Below are 13,712 nucleotides of genomic sequence, written 5' to 3' on the forward strand. Positions count from 1 at the left end.
CTGTAGAGAATGTGCTTGTGCCTAACATTTTCTGGTATGGCAGATACATTGATGATACCCTCTTTATTTGGGGGGGGGCGATGTGTCTGCCATACCGGAATTTGTCGGGTATTTAAACAATAATGATTGCAACTTGCGTTTTACTTATCAGTTGGATTCCACCTGTATTTCTTTTTTAGATTTGAAATTACAAAGTATTCCAGGCTCTCCCATCATTACTTCCACACATTGTAAGCCACTTGCGGGGAATAATATCTTACATGCCAGGAGTAGTCATCCCCAGCATACTATAAAAGCAATTCCGGTGGGGGAACTCACCAGAATTACCAGAAACTGTAGTGATACACTGATGCTGACACAAGAAATGCATTCTTGTTGTAATAGACTCAAAAAAAGAGGTTATCCTCATTGGGCATTGGATTGAGCTAAAAAAATTGTGAATAATAAAAATAGAGAGGATTTATTGATTTCGCAAAAAATATGTGGTCATAATAGTATGAAAAATTGGTGTGTTCCATTAATTTTAGTCCACAATTTAATGCCATTAAATTATTCGTAAAAATATAGGAATTTTACATGAGGATGATACTCTGTCGGCTATTTTGTCAGAGGGTTGCCATATAGTGGCTAAAAAAGCAGCCACATTAGGTAATATAATTTCTCCCAGTTTTTCAGATGTCCAAAGCAATAAACGCACCTGGCTACAACATGAAGGATTTTACCGATGTGGTGAAGCCAGATGAAGGACCTGTACACATTCTCAGATAATAAAAATTTTTTCAGATAGTAAAAATGTGCAGCAATTTAAAATTCGGCAGTTTATCAACTGCAATACTAAGAATGTTGTATGTACGATCATGTGCACAGATTGCAAACTGAATTATGAGGGTTGTACCACGAGAAAGTTAAAAATAAGAATTTCTGAGCACACATGTATAATTGGAAGCTGGAAACTTTTTCATTATTAAAATTTGCCAGCCAGTCTCTGGCACTGAACAGTCTGCAACATAGATCCTTAAGTGCACATAGGCTACTATTGTTCTCAATTATTAGGCTAAACTGGTGAGATTTATTATGTCTCAGATTCGGGTGGGCACACGGATCCCAGGCGTTGATGCAGCAAGCAGGAAGACATATAGGCAGTTAGAACTTGACAAGAACATGAATCTTTCTTGCAGCAGGAAAGATGAAGTGTAAACCAGTGAGATGAATTCAAGAATGAACACAAAAAGCACAGATGGTGGAGCACACAAATGAAGAACTAGAGCCTCAATTTCAAGACACAGTTGTGTGTCTAAATGGGCATTGAACAGGTTTAAGAATATGATGTAATTGATTCTCTTGAGGTAGCTTGCAAAACCCAATGTAGAGCACAGCAGGGAACAGTGGACCCAGGGGGAAGGAAACAGAGCAGGGAATAACCTAAACATGTGTCTAACAGCAACAGCACAAGTCCTATTTACGTAGGCTTCCTGACCATTTGGTTTTATAGTCCAAGTAGAAAACCTGTTCAATATATGAAAACCAACCTTGAATGGTGCTTCTCCACATCAGCCTTCACATCTCATAGATTCGAGACGGAGGACAACTCTTGTCCATCACAACTGAAGTGATTGTTACACTCTGCATTCTGGTACATAAAGGATAATTTTACATGATAAAAGGACAAGAAGATCAACTCTCCATCATTGGGGATACACAAAAGCAAGTAAGGCCTCTTTCACACTTCAGTTTTTTGCATCAGTCAAAATCCGCCAAAAGGATGGATGGCGGATCCGTTTTAGTACTGATGACAACGGATGCCACCCGTCCGGTTTTTTGACGGATCCGACAAATGAAGAATTTTAAAGGAATTGCAGCCTGGAAAAAGAGAGAGAGAGAGAGAGAGAGATTGATTTTTCTTTTGTCCGGCACCCAGAAAGAATTTCTGGTTAAATCAGTGTCTGGAGGATCCGCCAGAGAAAAAAACGTTGCAAGCTCCGTTTTGAAATCTTTGAGGATGGTGACGGACAGCAACTTTTGGTGGATCCGCAAAAAAAAAAGGATGCAACGGACGGCAATCCGTCACAATCCGCCAATAATGGAAGTTAATGGGGAAAAAAACGGATCCTCAAGAGAAAATTGCGGATCCGTTTTTTTCAAAACCTGGCGGATTGTGACTGATTGTAAAAAACTGAAGTGTGAAAGAGGCCTTACCAACATTATTTTAGTGAAATTTCTACACAGCTTAGTTAAATAACAGACAAGCCAACAATTTTAGAGATAAGTTACTATATCAAATATTGTAATAAATGCATCACATCATGTTAAGAGACCTGTAAGTTGGAGGCACTCTGATGAAATATACAACTAATGAAAGAACATATCCATAAGCGAAACCTACATTGAAAATGAAAGACCTTTTAGAAATGTTAAAGAAATAATATGTAATTTAAATGTGAAATTTCATGTATTAAAAAAAAAAAGGAAAATTACTACACAAAAGATCTTACACAGTACTTATACTATAAGGAAAAATAGAAAAAAATCATGGCTCTCACAAGCATTAAGGCAAAAATGTAAAACCATGCTACATCTGTAAGACCAACATGTGCCATGTCCTGAAGTGTGAGCTTCCAAGGAACATTTTTGAGCTGCTACAAAGATTGCACAGCGAGTGTACTAGTACTAGCTCCTTTAAAATACCTAAAGTATTAGTTTACCACTTTTGATTACCTTATGCCTCAGAAATTTTTAAGACTCTTTCCCTCTTTGCTCTTTATGTTCTAGTTTGAGCAAAGGCGTACTTAAAAATTGTTTATTCTGTTTCTGACCTTGCTTGTATTCTGACTTCATTTCTCATCTGCTGCCTGCCCTGAATGTTTGCCCATCTACTTTTGAAAGTTAATTCCACCTTCCCTGACCTTGGTCTTGCTGACTACTCTTAATGGTTCTCATTCCAGCACTATGCATTGGAATCCATTATCTGTCATCTTTTTTTAAGGACACAACTTTAAAGATGTAACCAGGGAAATCCTTATAGTGAAGTCTAGCTCCCTCTCTAGGGGTGAAAGAGTCAAAACAGGGAATACTGGAAAATGGTGCTGGGTATGTTTGGGAATTTTTGCAAACCACAAATCAAATCGCACAATGTTCAAATTTGCATGAAATGCAAATTGCAGGAAATTCAGCTGGAACTTGATGCTCCCAGATCAATCCACTCATATCTACCTGGCTGTAAAATTGTTGTTTCATATAGCAGTGGTTTTGGTCTGCATAAAGCAGGTAACAGGTTCCCTTTAAGGCTGAGTGCAGACGGAGTTTTGAGCGCTGTGGATTTTTCAGTGCAGAATGGAAGAAAACCGCAGGTCAAATGACCTGCATTTTTCCTGCGGATTTCTTCCATTTTTCACGCGGTTTTCATGCGGTTTTTGTGCGGTTTTCCATTGCGGGTTTCCCCATGCGGATTTGGTGACAGGGGAGATAGAAAACCGCACAAAAGAAGTAACATGCTGCGGATTTTGTACCGCAGGAAAACCGCGCGGAAAAATCCGCAGCGTCTGCACAGCGTTTTTTTTTTTCCATTCATTTTAAAGGTACTGTACATCACAATGCGGATATGCAACGTTTCTGCGTGGTAAAATCCGCTGCGGAAACGCTGCAAATCTGCATCGTGTGCACACAGCCTAAGTCAAAACCTTTGTAAACCCGTAGGCACATGTAAAGTGCTGCAGAGCAGTAGTCGCAGCCAAGCTGGTGTCCGGTTGCGCTTGGGAACTTTACTGACAAGGGGTGTCCCAGTCCTGGTGTGCTGTAGGGTGTTGGGTGAATTACATTCTACAGTTGCCTTTTAGGCACCTCTCCATTACTAACCCCTGGGCTTGATGTCAGCGGCCATTAAAAATCTGACATCAACCACAACCCTATTACCCCACTTGCCACCGCACCAGAGAAAGTGTGAAAAGTGAAGGCTTATTGATGCCCCATTTCTGGGCCTGCTGAGGACTCATGTTATTAGCCTGGGAGGGCGGCCAATATCCTTGGCCCCTTCCCTTGCTTTTAATATTAGCACACATCTGTCAGTTTAGCCTTTGCTAGTTAGAATTTGAAGGGGGACCCTACATAATTGTTTTTCTGGGTTTGCCCTGTAAAGGCTCCTTTCTCAAATTATTAATATCAGCCCCCAGTGGTCAACACTCTCTGCTGGTTATGAAAAATACGCTGGAACCCACGCCATTTTTTATTTTTAAAATTTATTTAATACATGCTAGACACATGCTGGCCGCTGACTACAACTTTCGCTGTCGCTGATCGCAGGGAGAGCATGTGACAATGATGACAGTTGCAGTTAGCGAGATACACACACCTTTTCAGCTCCATCTCATACGTGACAACTGCAGCCAAACACTGGGCTCAGCGGCAAATGCCATCTACATTGACAAGATTGCTGTTATTGACAGTAGCGGTCAGTCAAGAAGACGTCACTCTGGCAGCCTGCTAACAAAGACCTGGAGCAGCGGAGAGAGCTGGGTTTGGTGCTAACTGCTGATTTTATTGTTTTTAGCTACAGCATATCAAAAGGGTTAAATATTGTAGATGAAGAACCCTAGTATTTGTAACTGAATAGCACAAACTATAGTAATCTAGCAATGATCATTACTGACGTTGCTGAAGATGTAACCATGAGTATGTAGGGTCGGACAGGTTCACAGTATGCAGTGACGAGACACTAAACGAATGGTGGTTTTCGAAATTACTTTTATATAACCCTAGCCGAAGGGCTAGGCTGAACAAAACAAGGAATAAGTACAACACCAACAGTCCACGCAGGGACTCAACAATCTTAACCCAATATAGTTTCACTTAGCCTTCCAGGGACTGCAGGGTTCGGTAGCGTGGCCGCGTTGAGGTCGCTGAGGCAGCTGTCCTGAGGAAAGTGATGTCGGTGGGGGCAACAGGCCCTGAAGAAAATAATACCGTTGGGGCGCAACAAGCCCTGAAGAAAACGAGGACGTTGGGGCGCAACAGGCCCTGAAGAAAACGGGGACGTTGGGGCGCAACAGGCCCTGAAGGTAACGCTGCCGCTGGGGCGCAACAAGCCCTGAAGGAAACGCTGCCGCTGGGGCGCAACAGGCCCTGAAGGAGACGGGGACGTTGGGGTGCAACAGGCCCTGAAGGTAACGCTGCCGCTGGGGCGCAACAGGCCCTGAAGGAAACGCTGCCGCTGGGGCACAACAGGCCCTGAAGAAAACGCTGCCGCTGGGGCGCAACAGGCCCTGAAGAAAACACTGCCACTGGGGCGCAACAGGCCCTGAAGAAAGCAATGCCGTTGGGTCTCAACAGGCCCTGAAGTAAATGATGGAGGTGGCGAGCGGTGATGACGCAGTTCCCCAGAAAGGCCTGTAGCCGTCCTTTACCAAGGAGTCTCTTCCTAAGCCAGGGTAGCGAGCCTTTAATCCCGCCTGTGACAAGGTGGCGTATCTTGAGGCCGATGGTGGATGGGTCGGCGTGATGGGGGAAGGCTGGGGGGAAGGGCCCAGGTCTCTGAGGCCTGGTTACCGGTACTCACGGCCACAACCGGAGGTATAGTTCCTCTCTCTCCAAGCCGGGGGTTAGCGGGGATAATTCTCTCAGAACGGGAGCGGGGAGCAGTCTCTGGGCACAGTCTCTCACGTCTCTCTTGTCGGTAAATCGGCCGCTTTCTCCTCGCAGGCTCCTCTCGGTACCCCTGCAAGTCACCCTGCGTCCTGCCTTCACTCCTTCTCTTCCCCAACTGCCACTTCAGCTCGTCCCCTGCTTCTTTTACCCTAGCCCCTCCCCCTGTTGCCCTGACAACCTCAGTCGCATGTCTCCCTTTGTAATTCCCCTGTTGTGCTTCCTTCAATAACTCTGATGGCGGTCCCCTTGGTTCCGGCCCAAACACTATATGGGGGTCCTCCTCCCCACAAGTACAATGGCCATCTTAAACCATAATGTGCTTTACTGTCTTGGATAAAAGCGGAGAATTGCTTCCACCGTCATGGTACAGTTATTCAAGTTTCATCTAATATTAAAATATTCTTTTTGTTTTTAAAACTGATCCTGATCAATAAGACAAAGATTAAGAAGCCAGAAATAAACATATATTAATGGATGGTTTAAATATCGTCTTATCTTGGGATTTTAGTTGGAGATTACGGATTGTTGGCAGTTAATCCCTCGTGCATATTGTATAAAAGGCAACGTTTCCATAGACTAAAACAAAAATGTTAGGCTAGTTTCACATTAGCGTTTTTTTGCGCAGCGCATCGTGCGCATAAAAAACGCAAAGAAAAACGCAAAACAAATGTGCGTTTTTTTTTCTTCATGCGCACGCTGATGCGTCAAAATAACGCAGTGTTACTTGCGTTTTACATGCGTTTTTGCATGCGGTTGCGTTTTTTATGCGCATGCGTTTTTAGGTGTGACATTTCACAATAGAAAAATCCTTGACCACCAATGGGTCACCAGTGGGCGTGTGTCATTGGAATGTTTTATAGACCCTGTACTGCTGAATTCATCAGATTTTGCTGCTGTTTCCGGTGTCAAGATGGACCTGCGTCTGGATAATTTCCGCTTCAAGCTGGATCTTGACATTGCGCTGTCTCAGGCGTATGCCTTTTGTTGCCAGCAAGAAAGGGAGAGGGAGAGACAGCAGAGACGGCAGCGGCGTCGGTTTTGGAGGCATCCAATCATCGAACTCCGGGCAAGCCGTGGAGCATATCACACGCTGTACAGCGAGCTACAGGAAAACCCAGAGAAATTTGCTGACTATACACGGATGTCCCAGGAAAGCTTCCTTGACTTGCTGGGTATGGTTGAAGGAAACATCCGGAGAAGGGACACTCAGCTCCGGCGTGCCATTCCTCCCGAAGAAAGGCTCCTTGTCACCTTACGGTATGTATGTTGTTATGTTTGCATAATTTTTTTGGCTTTTTCCCTTTTTTTTTTGGTCCAAAAAATTAGGTTTTTTTTGGCTATTGAATTTTAACATTATTTTTCGGAAATTGCTTTTTTGCATAATGGTTTTTCTTCTGGCATGTACTAATCCCAAGCCTTTATAAAATGTTTTTTTGCTATGTTGTATTAAAAAAACATGCAAAATAGTTAGGCCATGTACTTTTTTATTTTCAGTGTTTTTATTAATACCCAAGACAGAAATATAATTATTTTTTCTTTTTATGTTTGGCAGGTTCCTGGCAACTGGAGAGAGTCTTTCATCCCTGCATTTCCAGTACCGGCTGGGAATCTCTACTTTATCCGGGATTGTTGCCGACACCTGCAGGGCTCTGTGGGATGTTCTGTGTCCGGAGTTTCTGCCATTGCCCACTGCCGAAAAGTGGCTTCAAATATCGGAGAAATTCTGGGCAGTCTGCAATTTCCCGAACTGCCTAGGAGCGGTGGACGGGAAGCACATCCGCATCACAAAACCCGCAAGAAGTGGCTCCGAGTACTACAACTACAAGAAGTACTTTTCCACAGTCCTAATGGCCATTGCGGATGCAGACTGCCGGTTTGTGGCGGTGGACATAGGGGCATTCGGACGGGGCAACGATTCACAGACTTTTAAGAACTCTGATATGGGCTGGAGGTTGTACGGCAACCATTTCAATTTTCCACTGGCACGGCCTCTTCCCCAAACCCAAACTCCACCACTGCCATTTGTAGTGGTTGGGGATGAGGCATTTCAGATGTGCCCAAACCTGCTGAAGCCGTACTCCAGCCGTGACTTGGACCACCGCAAGAAAATTTTCAACTACAGGCTTACGAGGGCTCGCAGGACTGTAGAGTGCGCCTTTGGCATTCTAGTGGCCAGATGGCGAATTCTCAGCACCGCCATCAATCTCAAAATGGAAACAGTGGATGAGGTGGTGAAGGCATGCGTGGTTCTGCACAATTTTGTTATGGTAAAGGAGCGGCCGAACTTTGACATGGATGAGCCTGCTGCCAACCCTTTGCCAGATTTTACTCAGCACCCTCTTCGGTCCTCAGTCGAAGTTGCCCAAATGAGGGACCAATTTGCGGACTACTTTTTATCCGATGTTGGTCGTGTAGCATGGCAGGATCAAATGGTTTAATAGTTTTGTTGTTTGTTAAAAATAAAATACATGTTTTTTTATACCTAGTGTACTGTGTCTTAATAAACTCCACTACTCACCTGCCCAGGTTAAAGTGAAGAAAGGGAAACCACCATAAAAAATATATATATATATATATATATAAATATATATATATATAAATAAATATATATATATAAATATATATATAAATATATATATATGCATATATATATATATATATATATATATATATATATATATATTTATATATATATATATATATATATAATTTATTTATTTTTTTTGGTGGTTTCCCTTTCTTTACTTTATACCGGATGGTCAGCCATCCAACTCTGAAAGGGATACTATATTTCATTTTTTTTTAATTTATATATATATATAATATATATATATATATATATATATATATATATATATATATATATATATAAAAAAAAAAATGAAAAATAGTATCCCTTTCAGAGTTGGATGGCTGACCATCCGGTATAAAGTAAAGAAAAACAAACCATAGTGTACGGCGCAGTGTGTGCAGGCGGCGAAAGACACAATAACCAAACATTATTTTGAAATATAAATTTAACATTTATTTTACTTATTAGTTGTTGGAAACTGGGGGGTGTGGAGGGATGAGGAACGGCTTTGGGTGGAGTAAGGGGTTCTAGGGGAAGGAGGAACCAAAGAAGTGGGGGAAGGGAGCCGAGGCAAGGAAAGTTGTGTAGTGGGAGGTGAGGGAGGAGGGAGGGTAAGAGTCCTCCTCTTTGTTTTTTTATGACGGTGGCCCGTCGTCTTGCTGCTGTCCTCGCTTGAGCCTGAGGACTGGCTAGACCCCGGGGACCGCCTTGAGCCTCTGGACCGCCTTGAGCCTCTGGACCGCCTTGAGCCTCTGGAACGCCTGGAGGCTGTGGACTGGCTGGAGCTGGGGGACCGCCTGGCGCTTGTGGACCGCCTGCCAGGATCTTGTACCTGCTGTGGCATGCTGGTGGTGGTGGATGTCCTGGCAGGGGCCGTAAATATTGAATGCGGGTCCCCCAGCTGATGCTGCTCCGAGGTGGTGGTGCTGGTGGTGGTGGCGGTCCATGCAGGCGTGGTGTCTGTGGCGGTCCATACCGGGGTGGTCCTCCCGCTGGTGGTGGTGGTGGCGGCGCTACAGGCAGGGGTGGTGACGACGGGCCATCCAGTGGTGGCGGCAGCAGTGGTGGGCCAGGCAGGAGCAGCGCTTGGCATGGTGTTGGCGGGTAAGTGTCCAGCTGTACTCGGACTTGGGGCGGTATATTGGTGTCCGGCGAGGCTTGGAAGTGTGGTGGCTGTGCAGTGATATGCAGCAGAAGTAGGTAATGCTGTAAAACGAGTCAGGGGTGGCACCGGTGGAAATGCCACCGCTGACTGCTGCATAATCCTACTCTGCTGCATAGCCTGCATAAAAGCATTGTTGCAGGCCTGCGTGACAGTCAACTGGAGGTCAGGGGTAAGGTGTTCCGCCGTGTCCCGAGCTATTTGGGTGTAAAAATGATGCGCTGGTCTGGCGAGGTCGACTTCCAGGCGCTCAAGGCGACCCTCGATAGACTTGTACCGTTGGTCCAAAAGGAGGAAACCACTCTCAAGTCTATCGGAGAGTGCCTTGAGGCTACTCTGAAAGACCGAGCTCAATTCAACGAACTCGGGCATGAGAGGCCTGTCCGAGGTCCTCTGCCGCTGCTGGCGGGAAGTGCCCGCAAAACCAGTGGCAGAGACCTGGGACAGGGGAACACCTGAGCGACCAGCTTTCTGGTCTCCAGATGACTGTGGTGCAGACCTGCAAGGTGCTTCCTCGCTGATGGATGGCTGGGAGGGGTCCGGGGCAGCTTGATGAAGGACCGCTTCGGGCCCAGGTTGCAGGGTGCTGCTCCAGGTGCTGTGAAAAGAAAAGAAAGAAATTACTACCATAAATTAACAATCGCCAACTCCTGTGGAATAGAAAAGCACAGAATAAAACACAATACAACTAGAAAATACTTACGTTCGGGAGGCAAGGACCGGTCTTAAAAATGCCAAGGCACGATGGTATCTGTACTTCGTGCCGGTCCTTGCCGCAGCACCACTGCGAACCTTATTCTCCTGACGGATATCCCTGTTGAAGCGGTCCTTCATCGAGCGCCAACGGGTTCTGACTTTGTTCAATGTGGTGGAAAAAAAAGAAAAGAAAAAAAGTAAGACTATGCACTGGAGGCTGTGATCATCCAACTGTCTGTGATGATAGAAACTCCATGGAGTTAATAGCATCACACACAGTTGGGTGATCCCGGCCAAGATCACTGCTGCATCACACTGCATTTAAATACTTACGAAAATCCTTGCGGACCCGGGGAGAGGCGTTGTCCCAGCCATCCATCAGCGATGCGGCCACCTCGTTCCAGAGCCGCCGGATCACCACGTTGTCCGAGTGCAGTTGGTGACGGGTGTCCCACAACGGGACTCGCTCCTGGACTAGACGGATGAGCTCGTCGTTGTCCAGGGCGAGGTCCTCCTCCCGCTGTGGAGCCTAGAAAAGAAAGACAAACATTAATCTTTGAAAGATTTTAAAATAAAAAATCTTGAAAACTAGCTGAAGAGCCCGGCGCTGCCCGGGCATAGTAACTAACTGTGGTTAGTTATAGAAAATTATAATTATCCTCCATCCCATAGTCCCGTGCCCATATTCCATCATACATATTCGCCATCCCATAGTCCTGTGCCCATATACCCATCATACATATTCGCCATCCCATAGTCCCGTGCCCATATACCATCATACATATCCTCCATCCCATGCCCATATACCCATCATATATATCCTCCATCCCATAGTCCCGTGCCCATATACCATCATACATATCCTCCATCCCATGCCCATATACCCATCATATATATCCTCCATCCCATAGTCCCGTTCCCATATACCCAAACAAACAAACATACATACACACACACACACACACACACATACACACTTTGAGCTTTAGATAAACAAGCCATGAAAAAATTATTTGTTTTAAATGAAAATAAATGCAAAAAAAGCAACAAACATCGAAAAAAACAACCATGAAATTTAAAAAAAAAAAAAAAAAAAAAAAAAACAGACTAGAAAATAAGTAAAAAAAAAAATAACAGTCCGTCTGTACTTACATCACGTCTTCCCGCCCGCACTTGGCCTTGCTGCTCCTGCCGTTCCTCCGGTGGTGGTGGCGTGATGGAGGATGAGGTCTGAAAATTAAACCAAAAAAATTAATCACATGTGTTTATTTTTTCCAATCCATACGGAAGCATAGTACTCACTTCTTCTGCCTCTTGCCCTGTCCTGGGGACATATTCCTCACCAGATGAAGACATGCTGCAATAAAAAAAAAAAGAGACATAAGTACATAGAAATGTATTGAAATTTCAGCCAGACATTAGGTTTTTCATACTTACATTGGTGCAGCTTGTGCTGTGTGTCCACTCGTGAGCAATCCTTAAAGTATTGTGGAATCCCAGTGCCCACACCATTTTATCACCTTGGTTTAATTTTTTTTTTACTGTCTAGACCACATTTCAGTCATGTTTATTGTAAAAACGCATGCGCATAAAAACGCAAGCGTGCGCAATACCATGCGCAAGTATTGCGCTCCCATAGGCTCCAATGTGGTGTTTTTGCGCATTCCGTGCGCATTCCGTGCGCATGCGTTGTTTTAACGAGACAGGGCGGAACCAAAAATGCAACATGTTGCGTCTGACGCGCCTGGCGCGAAAGACAAAAAACGCATGCGCACGAAAGCGCAAGTATGCGCAAGACCATGCGCACATCATGTTAAATATAGGTGCGCAGTGCGCATGCGCACTGGTGCGCACGATGCGCTGCGCGCAAAAGCGCAAATGTGAAACCAGCCTTAGATATGCATAGTGTACAAGTAATAAAAAGCTTTCATCGCATTCATATTTACAGAGACATTTCTACACTTTGCAGGCACTGGAGGCCAAACCACAAAGCTCAGCTCAGCAGATTCACCCTTATCACTCCATTATGATGTATATTTACACAGTTCCTTGCAGAGATGTTTGCTTGCCAGGGTATTGCTAGTCCATTATAATCTAGAAACAGCTGAGCTTCTTCTGCCTTTTCTGTATCTACCATAGACTATAAAGGAGAGAAATAGCGCTTCTTCTCTAACTTGTTTTTTTTTCTTTATTATTTTGGATCATTGTGAAATATATGGATTAGGAGTGTGCAGGAGCTGCCTCGAGTGAATGTACCCTTAATACTCACCAACTATAATCCTGCAATCTTTATCCCTCTGATAGGGAAGGAATGATATCTTCAGCACAGGAGCAGGGATGCTTTACTAATATGATGTCAGGGTGCTGCAAGTAAGGAGCCACCCTATTCCTGACTTTACTTGTATGGGAATAAATATGGTTCTGGTTTTATGGAAAGTACATAGAACTATCTTTTAGGCTTGCAGTTGACCCCCTTGCCTCCAGGCTACCTATCGGTACAGCTGAGCAGGGTGCACATACGGTACATCATACCAGCTTCAATTTGTGCATTGTATAACATAACAAACCATAATATGTATTATTATTATATTATTTTACATAGAAAAAGTTTTTAAAGCACATTTAATCTAATAGACATTCTAGTACGAGAAACTGCTCTGCTGGCAAAATTAATATTATATTTTTCTAATTTAAGGTCTCTCTTCAAAGCAGATACATCTCAGTCATATGGGAAGGCTTCGAATGTCCCACAGGAGAACAGGAGAATCCTCCGGGGGGGCCCTGTTATGAATGGGTCACTGAGGAGGATAGCAGGCCCAGGCTTAGCCACAGAAAACCAGAGAGGTTGGCAACTAAGCGGATTGCAGACCCCTGATCCTGTCCACACAACTAGCAGTAGCCATGGAGCGTACCTACGATGATTCTAGAAGCCTCGGCACAGCCGGAGAGCTAACTAAGCCTAAAGCAAGAAAGGGGAAATCTAAACTGCCCCGGAGCAGACCCCAAAGGAATAGATAGCTCCCAAACATATAATGTCGGTGAGACAAGATGAAAACACAAACGCAGGCAGGAAAATAGACTGAGCAAACAATGGGGCCCACGCTGACTAGACAGGACAGGAACGGAAAGACTCTGTCTGCAATCATGCAAAAAAACCTGCAAAAGTCCAACACGTCTGATGCACAAAAAACACTGAAGCCGCACAACTTCGCCCCCACTATATCAGCACTTTGGTATATTCTGAAATCAAAGCAAAAAGAGACCAATACAACAGGGGACAAAACAAACTGTCACAAGCAGTAACATATGGGCGGTGATTCAGCACAGCCCCAGCCGGAGCTGGCTGACCCGCACAAAGCAGAGATAGACAAAACCAGATAAAAAATGCAAACAGAGTAGCAAATGAACCACTTAGCTGAACATGCAGGAACAGAGCAGGAGATATCAGACCTCAGGAGGCATGGGAAGAAAATCACCAGCAGGGATAGAGGGAGTCAACTGTCTTAAATCCCAATCTGAAACCCCAGATCTCCAATCGTCTTCCTCATTATCAGGTGGCAAGCCTCTGTCAATCAGATTAGCTCCACTACCTCCAGTAACCACCAGAGGGAGCCCAGAAAGAGAACTCGCAACCCCTCTGTCAAT

The 13,712-nt window shown here is 44.5% G+C and overlaps 1 protein-coding gene across 1 annotated transcript; it reads right to left on the bottom strand.

Annotated features, from left to right (window-relative positions):
• Positions 1 to 8,567: 8,567 nt before the first annotated feature.
• LOC141082528 (uncharacterized) lies at positions 8,568 to 10,229 on the bottom strand. The gene is made up of 2 exons (XM_073566430.1): positions 10,075 to 10,229; positions 8,568 to 9,969 (listed from the first exon to the last, which is right to left on the bottom strand). Exons 1-2 carry the CDS (start codon positions 10,203 to 10,205, stop codon positions 8,667 to 8,669), a joined length of 1,434 nt encoding a protein of 477 aa, XP_073422531.1. The 5' UTR covers positions 10,206 to 10,229; the 3' UTR covers positions 8,568 to 8,666.
• Positions 10,230 to 13,712: the final 3,483 nt, after the last annotated feature.

The sequence above is a fragment of the Dendrobates tinctorius genome, unplaced genomic scaffold (genome assembly GCF_039654945.1).
Source record: "Dendrobates tinctorius isolate UK_male_01 unplaced genomic scaffold, ASM3965494v1 ptg000018l, whole genome shotgun sequence".
Classification (NCBI taxonomy): Eukaryota; Metazoa; Chordata; class Amphibia; order Anura; family Dendrobatidae; genus Dendrobates; species Dendrobates tinctorius.

Bases quoted from the DNA above. Each gene is read 5' to 3' on its own strand.
- LOC141082528 (XM_073566430.1), bottom strand. From the start codon at position 10,205: ATGAAGGACCGCTTCAACAGGGATATCCGTCAGGAGAATAAGGTTCGC. The intron at 9,970-10,074 runs GTAAGTATTTTC...TTCTTTTCACAG, and splicing joins CCGGTCCTTGCCTCCCGAAC to CACCTGGAGCAGCACCCTGC.